This window comes from Uloborus diversus, chromosome 4 (genome assembly GCF_026930045.1).
Source record: "Uloborus diversus isolate 005 chromosome 4, Udiv.v.3.1, whole genome shotgun sequence".
Taxonomy (NCBI): Eukaryota; Metazoa; Arthropoda; class Arachnida; order Araneae; family Uloboridae; genus Uloborus; species Uloborus diversus.
In genome coordinates this window covers 68,404,863-68,417,582 of record NC_072734.1, presented here as the reverse complement: position 1 = coordinate 68,417,582, position 12,720 = coordinate 68,404,863, and the positions used below count along the sequence as shown (strand labels likewise).

Sequence of the window (12,720 nt, the reverse complement as noted above, 5' to 3'; positions counted from 1 at the left end):
TTTTTACCAAAAAAAAGGGGGGGGGAGCATCTTTTCAAAATATATTTTTATTTAACAGCTTAAACCATTTTAAACGCTGTATTTTATTTAATATGCAATGCTTTTCAGGTAGGGCATAGAAAAGAAACCATTATCATTGGTAAGGTAAATCAGGGAAATTTAGTGAACTTAGTCAGGGAAAAAGTCAGGGAACTTTTTTTTTCCAGTTCCTGTCGTCACCCTGAGCTACATCACTCGGCGTTGCATGGTCTATTTGGAAAATAAAAGTTATGTCAATTAACGCTTGTTTAACAATCGACTTAAATTTAATAAAAAGGCTAAAATTGTCTATCAGAATAATAATAACAATTCCTGTAAATCTCCTATTAAAAGTTTGTACACTAGACCCTAAAAATTCCCATTCGAATCAGGCAACTTTGGAAATAAAGGTAACACTACCCCGGGCACTGCGTGAGCTACCTGAGCTGTTGCATCCATCCCTGCCAAAAGAGAGAAAAAATGCTGTCACATAGTAAGCCTTGAGGCATGTCTTTTTCTCCTGAATAAATAAATAGAATTACAGCTGAATGACTCATTAGAATAGTAAACTCTTGTATCCTTATTGAAATTAGGACAAACCCCTGTACAATCTTGACATTAGTCCCTAAAAATGCTTGAGTGAGGACAACAATCCTTAAGCATCCCCATTAGAGTTAGGCAACAGCCTTTTAAAAATTCCCACTAACTTCCCATAAGAAAAACATTCCTTCAAATTCCCTATTCTGATAAGGACATCTGTTTCTAAAATTTCCTGTTAGAATAAGAATTACAGTATTCCAATAATATCAACAGTCCCTCTTATATGGATTATCTATCTGGATAAGGAAAATTGTGACAAAAGCTCTTTCTCAGAATGAGAAAACATTTCAAAATAACATTAACTTTGTCTCTTTTAAATATCATCAGAATTGGAAGAGTATCCGGAAAAATGTTTCTTTTGAGTAAGTTCTCTAAAAGCCCCCATTAGAATAACAACGTCAGGGTCATTCCATGTCAAATCAACCAAAAAAATGGGATTTTAACACCCACCATCTCGGAATTTGATCAAACTTGGTATACTTCATCCCTTTATGGTTACAAGTAACCTCCTTTTTTTTTTTCTTTCAGTATCAATGCGTTTTGATTTTATAGCCTTTTGAAATTTGGCGATTTTACATTTTTTGTCATTTTTGAGACACTCAAACTGAGATGTTATTGTTTATGAAAAAAAAATATTTCTTAGTAACTAATGCTATAATCTTTTTAAAAAATTTTACACAAAATAGAAAAACTTTGAACATGCTGATAAAAAATATTTTATTAATCTTAGTTTACACAAAATTCTTTTAAAAAATTAGAAAATTGAATTTTTTTTTCAAAAAAAGGTGTTGGCAAAATTCTGATTTTCAACAAGAGGGTCAGCTTTAAAACTCGTCATTTTTTTAAGTAATAATCATGAATATGTACTTTAACATATCCAATGAAAAACATTAGGGGACTTTAAGGGATTCTGCCCCCCCCCTCCTCCCCACATTCTGGAAAAAAAAAGCGTAAAACATCATACAATCTCTTCCATATTCTTAAAAACAGAATTGTCAGCAATTATGACAAAAATTCAAATATACAGTGAGTTGAATATGGAACTCAACTATAAAAAAATAATATTTAAGCTTCTATTTTATTTGAAATAGTTTAAAATATGTCAAATTAACCACAAAAATGGGATTTCAACACCTACAATCTCGGATTTTGATGAAACTTGGTCTACTTCCTTATTTCGTGGTTAAAAGCAACCCCTTAGGGTTTTTTTTTTTTTCGATCTCAATGTATTTTAATTTTATAGACTTCTGAAATTTTTTGATTTTGCATTTTTTGTCATTTTCAAAGACACTAACTGAGCTGTTGTTAATGGGAAAAAAAATGTTTCTCAGCAACTTATGATAGTATCTTTTTGAAAATTTTCATAAAAAATGTTTAAGACTCGGAATATTTTTATGAAAAATATTATAATAATCTTAGTTTATACTAAGAATTTTAAAGAAATTAGAAAGTTAAACATTTTGATTTTTATTTTTGGTCAAAAAAACCATTGTCGAAATTTAAAATTTTTAACATCAGGGTCAGTTTTAAAAATTATGATTTAAAAGAAAAAAATATCATGAGTATGTGCCCTAACTTTTCCTATGAAAAAAGTTATGGGTATTTTAGGTGATTCTGTCCTTCCCCCTAGAAACAACGAAAGCATCATATAGAAAAGTTCTTCCATGTCTTTGAAAACAGAGTTCCCAGCAATTATTTAAACAATTTAAATATAGAGCGTGTTAAATATTGAACTCTAACATTCAAACTTAATATTCAAGCTTTTTTTTATTTGAAATAGTTAAAAATAGTTTAAAATATAGACATTCTGAAAATAAGATATCATGAAATTCAAAAGTTGCATACAACAATATCTACATATGGATTACTGCATTTTAGTCCAGACAACTGAAAACAAAAGTAAAGTCTTAACACCAATTCATATTCATACAGTTTCTAGAACTTTTAGGACCCCCCATCCCCTCACGTTGAAAAAAATTGCTATCATGGAACTGTTTTTCCATTATAGTTTTCCTGCTATAAAACGACAAATTCATCCTTTTAATTTCTTGAAATTACATTTAACACCCCTTAAAAATTAATGGCCTGATTGTTTAGTAATAATATGTTCTAAATAAAGTAAATTACCTCCCCCCCTCCCCTCATAGCAAATGAACAAATAAATTAGTATTTATGCACCTCTCATATTCAATGGATTTTTATATATTTTTTAATGACAATTGGAAAGCAAATTATTATTTGCAGGGGGGTTCCAGCTGCCCCCCCCCTCCCGGCTTAATGACGTAACTAACTTGCAACTTTTCCTCTACTTACTGGGGTTCCAAAATTTTAATTCCTAAAAATGTTCTCTGTGTATCACTTATACTAAGCTTATATAATATTATATTAATGCTTAACATTCACATTATGAAAATTAATTAAAGTAAATGAATTTTCTATTCTTTTCATTTTCTTTCTTTGAAAAATGTGTAATAAAATTAACAATAGATTTGAATATCTTGTGAGAAATAAATACATAATTGTTGAAAAGTAAAAGCTTTTGTTAGTCAGGTCTGCTAAAGATAACAAGTCCTGCTCACACTTGTTTAGAAAAGAAGTAATGGTGCCTTCTTTCTCTACCGGCCTCCCATTAGGTACATTTTATCCTACCCTTTTAGAATTTTGCATTAACAGCACAGAGTGGTTGCTGGCTGCCCTAGAAAAAGATAGAATTCTCTAAAAGAGCTTATCTAAAATTTTGAGGAAAGGTCAATATGAAAGAATGGATTGAACTAGAATAGCTATTGGAAATCGACTTATAGGGATTCTAGCAAATGTGTGTCAAGTTAGAAAGGTTTTGGGCCATTGAAGTTGGCATTGGGCAGACCCTAAGAAAAATAAATGTTGAGTTACGTGGTTATCAGTGTGTCTGTGTCCAGTTACTGAGGATTCACTGTATTTAAACAGGAATATTTAAAATATAATGTTTATAAATCATTTGTACAAAATAAAAATTGGCTTAAAAGAACATACTGCCCTTGATAAAACTAATGCAGCAGTTGAAAGAGGAATTAAGAAAAAGAAAGTATCTTTTAAATAAAAAGTAGTTACCAATCTCACAGTCATATAATATAAACAACTAACTGTAAATGTAAACCATACAGCTTGCTGATCAGCTGTCATCTAATACCAGCTGTTCCTTTTTGGGAGCTTGTAAAGCAACCATAAATTTAGGGAGGTGACAGGCAAATATATTTAAAAGAAAACAAAACATCTAAAAAAAGTTACTAGTGAAGCGTAAAATAAAAATACCTGTCATTTGTACAAATGCCAGGTTATTGGGATCCATTTATGACCATAGAAACACTCAAGATAACAAAACACACTTTTAGGGTCAAATGAGATTGTTGCAAAGCTTTAATTGTAAACATTTTGGGCAATGGTAACCATTTTAAACTCATACCCAATAAATTGCTAAGTTAAACCAAAACTTTTCTGTGTTATTCTATTGGATGAGAGATAAAGAAATCCAAGTTTCAGTTTGATATTGCATTAGATTAATGAAACAAGTTAAAAGCTCTGCAAACTAGTAGCGTCTAGCTTTGAATTTGTCTTTTAGTCTGCTCTTTGCCCAGTTGCTTAGAGAAATCATTACTGCACAGATATGGAACTTTTACTTGTATTTGCCCTAGATCTGATGATGTACTGTAGAACCACCACACAAAACAACTAGAATGACATACGTTTTTTTTCTAATCTTCTTAGTAGAAAAGATGAAAAACAGACATAAGGCAAAAGGAATTTAAGAACTATGAGCTGGTATTTATAGGATTTTTAATACTTTGTATAAATTGCCTAATTATAAAGTAGAATTAGATGAAAAGTTTTTATTTCTATGTTGCCCTAGATTCAACAATAATTTTTAGTATGCATAAATTGTTGTAGGAAAATTTTGAATTTTGAGATATCTTATTTTTATTGTTTATTATTAATATAATTAATTATTTCCAATTAAAAAAAACCTTGAATATTTAAATGTTTACATTTAAGTTCAAACACCAATGTATTTCAATATTTAAAGTTTCTTTAATGCGGTTATTAACTTAGTTTGTAATATTGTGATCAACTTTTTTTCATTTATCTAAATAGGGGGCAGAAGGGCAGAATCCCTCAAAGTCCCCTAAAGATTTTCATTTTATATGTTAGCACACATGTTAAAGATCATTAAAATATATATAAATTATTTTAATTTAGACCCTCATGCCAAAAACTTAAAATTTTGACAATCATTTTTTTATTGAAAATTTTTTTATTTTTTCAGTTTGTTAATTTTTTTAATTGCTGAATATAAATTTAGATTTTTGACACATTTTTTTCTGAAATATTTGAGATCTTAATGTATAATATAAAAATTTTCAAATTGTTTTTATCTTTAGTTAGTTATTTTTTTTATTTTTATTTTTATTTTTTTTTTTTTTTTTTTTTTGCAAACAGCTGCTATTTATTCTGGGAGAACTGTAAATGACAACTAGCGCAAAATCGCAAAACTTTGAAGGGTCAAAAAATAAAAACTATTTTTAATAGAGAAGAAATACTTTAGGATGTTACTTAGGACTATGGAAAGTAGAAGTATACTAAATTTCAATGAAATCTGAGATGGTGGGTATTGCGGTGTGTTTGAACTGACATGGAATGTCAGGTCAGTCCCTTAATCCACATCAGCATCAACCATTCTGAAATAACATTAATCACAAATCTAGGAGTCCTGATTAGATTAAAAGTCATAGTAAATGTCTCCATTAACACTACTAAAATCCTTGATTATCTTCTACCTGCAGTACAAAAAATAATAATAAATTGTGAAAAAACAAGCAAACTGAAAAAGTTTTGTATCTCCCCATTACATAAAAAGAGTCAAAGCAAAAGCAAGAATTTTATTTGTTCGCTCTCAAGCAAAAAATGGTAACAGATATTTCTTCTCCAGGATTACTTCATGCTAATTAAAACTGAGCGCGCTCAGACGATAAATATCCAATTTGAAATTGATTTTTACTTACTTAAAAGCGCTTATATTTGTAGGAAAAAAAATCTTTGGGTTGTGACGATATACAAAACAAATGTGATGACCAGCAACAGGCAGTTATGAACATCATTCCGAGTAGAAAGAGCCTTTTTCGTGTTCTAAAGTTAAAATTCAAGCGGTTTGTACATTTTTGGCATTCAAAACCCTAATGCAAAAGTACCTCCATGCCAAATTTGGCCAAGATCTGATGTAAAATGGATTTGTATAAGGAACGTACACACTTACACACATGCATTCTCTGTTTGTTTTTATTCATTAAGATAACAATCATGCATATTTCTTACTGCATAGATAATTTATTTTTGAGTAATCGCTTCATATATTATGATAAAAGGGTTAAAGTACAAAATTTTTATAATGTTCATTTTGTGAAATATTTGTCATAAAGTAAAAAATTTTTAAAAAAAATGCCGGAACACCAAGTAACCAACTGCAGAGCCTAAAAAATCAGAAAAGTCTTTTCCAAAATATAAAAACAATGTCTCAAAACCTGTTTGCAATCTTTGTTTACAAAAACATTTATATGTCAGAAACAAATTCAATTTATATCATTACCATAAACCATCATTATATCACTCATTCATATATTGCACTTCTCCTTTTTGCCTCCAAAGAAAATAAAGGTTTAAAATATTTGCTTTAAAAAGTAAAAGCAGTAGAAGACTTGAATCGTATAAAACTCATGAAAAGACTTAAAGACCTTTTTTCCCATTGCAGGTTCCGATGCAACTCAAACCAGCCAAACCCTACTAGTATGTACAGCACACATCCATTGGGATCCCGAGTACTCCGATGTGAAGTTGATTCAGACGATGATGCTCATGCACGAGTTGAAGACATTTGTTGATGATATTCTACAAAAATGTAATTTGCCCCCTCATCAGAAGCAAGACCCCAACATCATTCCTTTGCTACTTTGCGGAGATTTTAACTCACTTCCAAATTCAGGTATCATTGATTGAGGCAAAAAAAAAAAATTCTTTCTCTTTACTTGACTCCACCAATTTTATACAATGATATAAGTTGTTACATTTAAATATAGAGTTATTTCATCCAAGTGGAATGATTTTTTTCAGAATGAAATGCTTACTTTTGTGCATAAGTTACTGAAATAAGTGCAGCTTTAAAATTGCTCAAACGGCAGGAAGGGAAAATCTATGCCTCATGCTAAATTCAATTCTTTCCCACCTCTCTTGCTGCCAAAATATCTTTTTTTTTTTCATTAAGCCAGTAGTGCCTATTGGGGGGGGGGGGAGGGGAAGCGTCATGGTGGCGCAGACTGCCATTGAAATTTTTAGGGGGGTTGCTTTAAGTATTTCTATTTTTTTAGGGGGTACATGCTCGCTCTTGGGAGGGGGGTGCAGGATGGACACTCCTGATTAAGTTACGGTAAAAACTATATTTTCAGCAGTGAATTTTTATTTTCTCCTAGCACCTACATTTTCTTGAGTGAATAAAATTTCAAATGAAATTCGATGAATAGTTTTATAGATAGCAATAGAAAACAATGGCAAATTTTTTTTGCCATAAAGTGCGATATTTTCAATTCTACAATCAACAATAGTCATAATTCTATTATTGGTTTGATATTGCATAAACCCGTCAGTTCAATATAAAAGAGATTTATTTTTATTTCTCACTGGCTTATCTAAATTTAGAGAAGAAAAATCTGTCAGTGATGCTTGAAATAATTTTTAGAGCAGAGACAAAACAGACCTGGAACTAAGATTCCAAGTTTCAAAAGGAGTTTTTTAAACTGTTAGCTTGTTTTAATAAAGATAATGATTGATTATAGTAAGGAAATTTCAAGTTTTCTATTGTTAAGAGTAAGTTTATCAAAGCTCAATTAGAAATATTATTGCCTCTTATTTTGATGATAGAAACAAAATTTTCAGCCTTAATTTCATCCAAGTTCTCGGTATGACACAAATACATTTTTATGGTACTTTTTCAAGCCATTTCTATTTTCTACCATATTCCTTTAAAACTATTAATGCTCAGCACTGCGCCCAGTAAGAGACAAGCATTTATATTCGCAACATTACGATAAGTAACATTTTCAGAAAAGGAACCGAGTTTCTTTTGAAAATTCTGGAACAAACAGTGTTGTCACTTTATAAATTAAAATTTAAGAAATAATTTTGACAATATATTTAGAAACGTACCTTGTAAGAAAACTGCAAAACTAATTTGGTACACCTTGTAAATAGCTGAATAATGAACTAGAAGAGAAATAATCATGCACCCTTAATTGGGGGGGGGGGGATCTGTAATTTATGGGTCTTTATGTTTGGTGAAACAACTTCAGAAAATCACATACAACCTACCGTTTTTTACTTGGTAAGGTTTTCAGTAACAATTTAGTGCTTAAAAATAAATGCATTCCACTGTTTTGAAATGTATGTTTCCCTGTATTTTAACCATTAATGACATTTTAAAATTCTTTTCAGGTGTAATCGAATACCTCTCTTTAGGCCGTGTCTCAACCAGTCATATTGATTTTAAAGAATTTGTGTATAAAGATTGTCTGAGTAAATTGGGAAACTCTTCAAAAAACAATGAATTTACCCATCCATTTCAAATATCAAGAGCTTACAGTGATGGCATTATGCCGTTTACAAATTATTCGTAAGTTATGAATCAATAACTGAATTTCAATTTGGGAACTCTTGCTATGTATTATGTATTTAGTTTTCAATTTTAATAATGCAAATATGACTAATAAGTTGTGCATTTGTGGAAAATGTTTGCACATTTTATGGCTGAGTTTTTATTTATGTTATAATATAGAAATTTGCTTTTCCTTCTACTATGAAGTTTTTATAAAAACTGATGTATTGAAGGCTATACTTATGCATTTTCCAAACAAGATCATTCGTATTTAGATGTTAAAAAACACTATAAAATTTATAACTATTTTATGTTCCTTTTTTTTTTTTAATGTTTAAATATTTTAAAATATTTAGCAATGAATGTATATATTTTTCTCATCTAAGATTTTGTGTTTAAGGTTATGATAGTGTTTAATTATACAGAATTATTTTAAACGAATTTGTCAAACCTCAAGGGGAAAAAACACAAAAAGAGAAAAAGATTAGACATGTAACAATCATCATTCAATAACTACAATGAAAATGCCATATTTCAAAGTTCCACAAAGATCTTAGCGCCATGACTAATAGAAGCGTTCCATGTGCTTTTAGAAGTCTGGCAATAAGACCTTTGTTTTTTTATGAGAGTCTCATGTGTAAGACATGTGACAAGGGGGGGGAGGAACACTTTCATTTCGGCACTTTGTAACAAAAGGAGTAGGGGGTTAAAAATGTTGAAAAAAAATGTGTCATCATTTATGGTCAGCACCTAAGTGGAAATAAAGTGCAAGAAAGATAAATGAGAAAGCATAGAGACAAAGTGTTGGCATATTTTTACCTTGTCCAGTTGCGGTTCCTCTATTTGTGTACATAGACACGTGAACCCCCCCCCCCCCCCAGAAAAAAGTAGAAGAAATAAACTTATTAAATTAAGGCTCTTCTTTACCGTCCATCTTGGTTTTCAACGCTAATGCTTTCTCTACGGGAAAATCTGCTACCTATTCAAAGCATAACACGAGAAATTACTGGAATATTTTCATGCGGTTTGTTTTAAACGATGGCTATGACACAGAACTAGAGATGCGCTTTTTTATTTTTTCTGTGGTTATTTTGAAATTTTTATAATAACATTTTAAAACTTTAAACGACTATTTTCACACGTTTGAAAAATGATATGGAAAAACGGAAAAAGGAGCGCAAGAGATTGAACATTTCTCTTTAAAAACATATTTTGAGTTTGTTTCTGAGACAATTTGTTCTATTGATATTCTCCATGGAGTAAAGCCTTATTTTCGAAAAATTGTGAAAAACTGCGAAAAACACGCCTTCCACCAGACCACACCCATTCCCCCCTCCCACACCCCACTTTGAGGGACCACTTTCTCTTCTCCCCCATGGTCTTTGAATGCTTCTCCGCTTTTCCCTTCTGTCTCGGCAGGCAATAAACTACTGGATCCTTACTAATGACCATTCATTCTTTGTCGTTTTGTGTGTTGGTCTTGTATCTATGTGACTCGACGACATCCGTTCTAAAAGGAAAACACTTTTTTTTTTCTTTATTCGAGTTCTTCGCTAAGTTTTTGAAATTATTTAGGTGATATATTTTTCAATGCTGCTTTAATATAAGTACACCATTTGAATGTAGAAGTTATTTTGTTTAAAGAATCTGTGTAAATTACTGCATCTTATAATGGGAAAAAATGAGTTCTCGTTTGAAGATTCATATACATATTTCAAGAATTGTCACTGCTTGAACTTTTGTCTTAATCATTTGCGCATAACCAAGATCAAAGAGCTCTACTCAGGCCCGCGCCAAGCCTGATCAGTGCCATTGTGCAAATATCTTTTGAGCGCCTTTATGCAGTGGCGTTCGGCAAAAATATAGTTAACAGCTGGATTGACGTTTTGTAGACCAATATGACGCAGAAAAAAATACGTTTGGCTTTTAATTTATTTTGAAAAAAATGTAAAAATGTGTATTTAATTTTGGATTACAGTGCACGTGTGTAATTACAGTTTCACTTCATATCTCGAACTTATTTCGAGTTCAGTAGCTCCTCTGATATACTAATTCGTTTAGGAGAAAGAAAATATTTTAAATATTAACAATTCTAAGATACGGAAGGCATTGAATATGATATCTAAAACAAATACATTGTCCAAAGCTCTTTTTCTGACGCACAAATAGTTAACGAAAAAAGGAGGGGGAGAGGAATCGAGTAATTATGGTCAGGTCGTTACTTTTTGGAACTAAAAAGTTAGCCAAAATTGCAGTCTGCAATATACAAATATTACGCACAAGTAAAATATATGCAAATATATTTACAATAATTTTTATGTATGATAACATGAAATAGTCGAATTTCCGTGAGCAATAATTAAAAATCACAAAAAGACATATTGCACAAATTATAGTACAACATATTCTCCTCAAGATCCAAAATGAAGAATAGAAAATTTCTCGCACCTCATGTGCTCAGCTTCGTGTACTATTAACCCTAAACAGCATTCACGCCTCCACACGAAGAAGAAAAATGCTAATATATGCATTAACTAGCATCACGTGATTTCAGTGTAAAAGATTGCACTCTTGAAAAGCATGTTTAGACACACAACAAGGCAATAATTTTTCATTTTAGATAGGCAGCGAGAGGATTGCTTGTTTCAGTAAGCAGTGTAATTTCACCGCCACCATAAGATATAATCAGGGCCTGATGAACTCACGGTCTGGTAGGTCCATGAGACTGTGAACATGAAAGCTCAGTACGGTGATACTGTCATCAGCAAGTATGATTTAGTACATCAACAGGGGCGGATCCAGAAATTTTTGTAAGGGGGGTCAAGTTTCAATGGATATCGTTATTATTCCTTCGTAAAAAAGTAGCAGTTAATCAGGGTTGCCCATCATTCCATGCAGGAGAGCGTACCGCCTCATATGCTACGAAGTACTCTCCCCCCCCCCCCCAAGTCAAAACCCATTCAAATTACCTCCCCTCCCCCTAAATTTTCAATGCCACAGCCTGAGCCATGGATCATATTCCCTCAAACTTTCATCAAAAGTCACATTTCTTTCGGCAGATATGCTGGTCATGTCACTGTAGGCTTTGGTTATATGAGATAACATCTATAAATAGTAGGAAAAAGCACACATGACACGCGCAACATGTGGTTTGAGGGGGAGGAGAACTGGGGAAAAAGTTAAGCTCATTAGAGAAATTTGCGCTTTTGAAAATGAACAAAGAAATCAAAATAGCAATACCTCAGTAAACAAATCCAGTCCATTCTTTGAATTATGACGCGCTAAAAAGACATTGATTCCATGCACTATTTTTTCGGATGTAAAGAATTGAAGTTTAATAATAATCATAATGACATTCTTCTCACAGGGGGTCAGCTGACCCTTTGACCCTCCCCTGAATCCGCCCTTGTACCTAACAACCTTTTTTCTCCGATCATTTTTTTTTTTCAATTTTCATATTTTGTTTGCCTCCAACACTCAACATGAACAGGATCATATTCGATTCCTTCAATTTTATGAATAAATTGGTGCTTTTTTTCCGCCCAAATGGCTCTTTAAAACCCCAACCGAAAGTATATTTTTTCAAAGAATCAGGAAAGCAATACGAATTTTGCAGGGCGAATTTGTCAATCATCGTGACTGCATGAAAAAGAAATGAGACTACTAACAAGAAAGTTCAGTGTGGTGATACTATCACAGTAATTTAGGGCTACAGTACTCTTTCCTCGCTCTCTTTTTTTTTTTTGAATTTTCATATTATTTTGTTTGCCTCCAATACTCAAGATGGAACAAGATCATATTTCAGTTTCCAATGTTAGTGTCACCTATGTGACTTTGGCTTACATTCAAGGTGACGACAGATCAGGGAAAAGTCAGGTAACTTTATCAATCAGGGAGAAGTCAGGTGAAATATCAGGGAAGTTCGAAAGAAATAACAAAAATTCGGAAAAAAAATTTTTAATGATTTTTTTTTTTTTTTTTTTGCTTTGCAAAATTGAGTACACTAATTTCCTACATATTTTCCACCAATTATTTGTTAAAACAAAGGTAAAACTAATGAGGTGCGATTATACGCTGCCGCATATTTGTGCATATTTTTTCATTAAAGTCAAAGTATTGAATTTTAACTTATTAACCATAAGATGAACTTCACAGAATTATTGCTTCTATGTCTGTAAAGTTGTTTATTTTACGTAGTTTGAATTATCCTTCCACTTGTTCCATGCTCTGTAAAATAAGCAACCTGAGAGGCAAAGAGGAAACTGTCCTTAATGACTTAGCTCCCTTGCCTTTACTCTTTGTCTTGAAGTAATTAGCATAGCATTTTCATGATTTCAAGAAAAAACCTTTGTTTTTTAAATTAATACTGATAAAAGCTTAAAAGTTATTACTTGGCCTTTTTAAATTTAATTGCTAAAATTGAATGTTAA

At 31.6% G+C, this 12,720-nt stretch overlaps 1 protein-coding gene across 1 annotated transcript in view; it reads left to right on the top strand.

The window, feature by feature from the left end:
• The window catches only part of LOC129221189 (CCR4-NOT transcription complex subunit 6-like), a 155,618-nt gene that overhangs the window by 132,912 nt on the left and 9,986 nt on the right, over positions 1-12,720 (top strand). The window contains exons 6-7 of the mRNA XM_054855642.1: positions 6,398-6,628; positions 8,131-8,308. Coding sequence (XP_054711617.1) covers positions 6,398-6,628; positions 8,131-8,308 — 409 coding nt within the window. The remainder of the gene's footprint in view (positions 1-6,397; positions 6,629-8,130; positions 8,309-12,720) is intronic.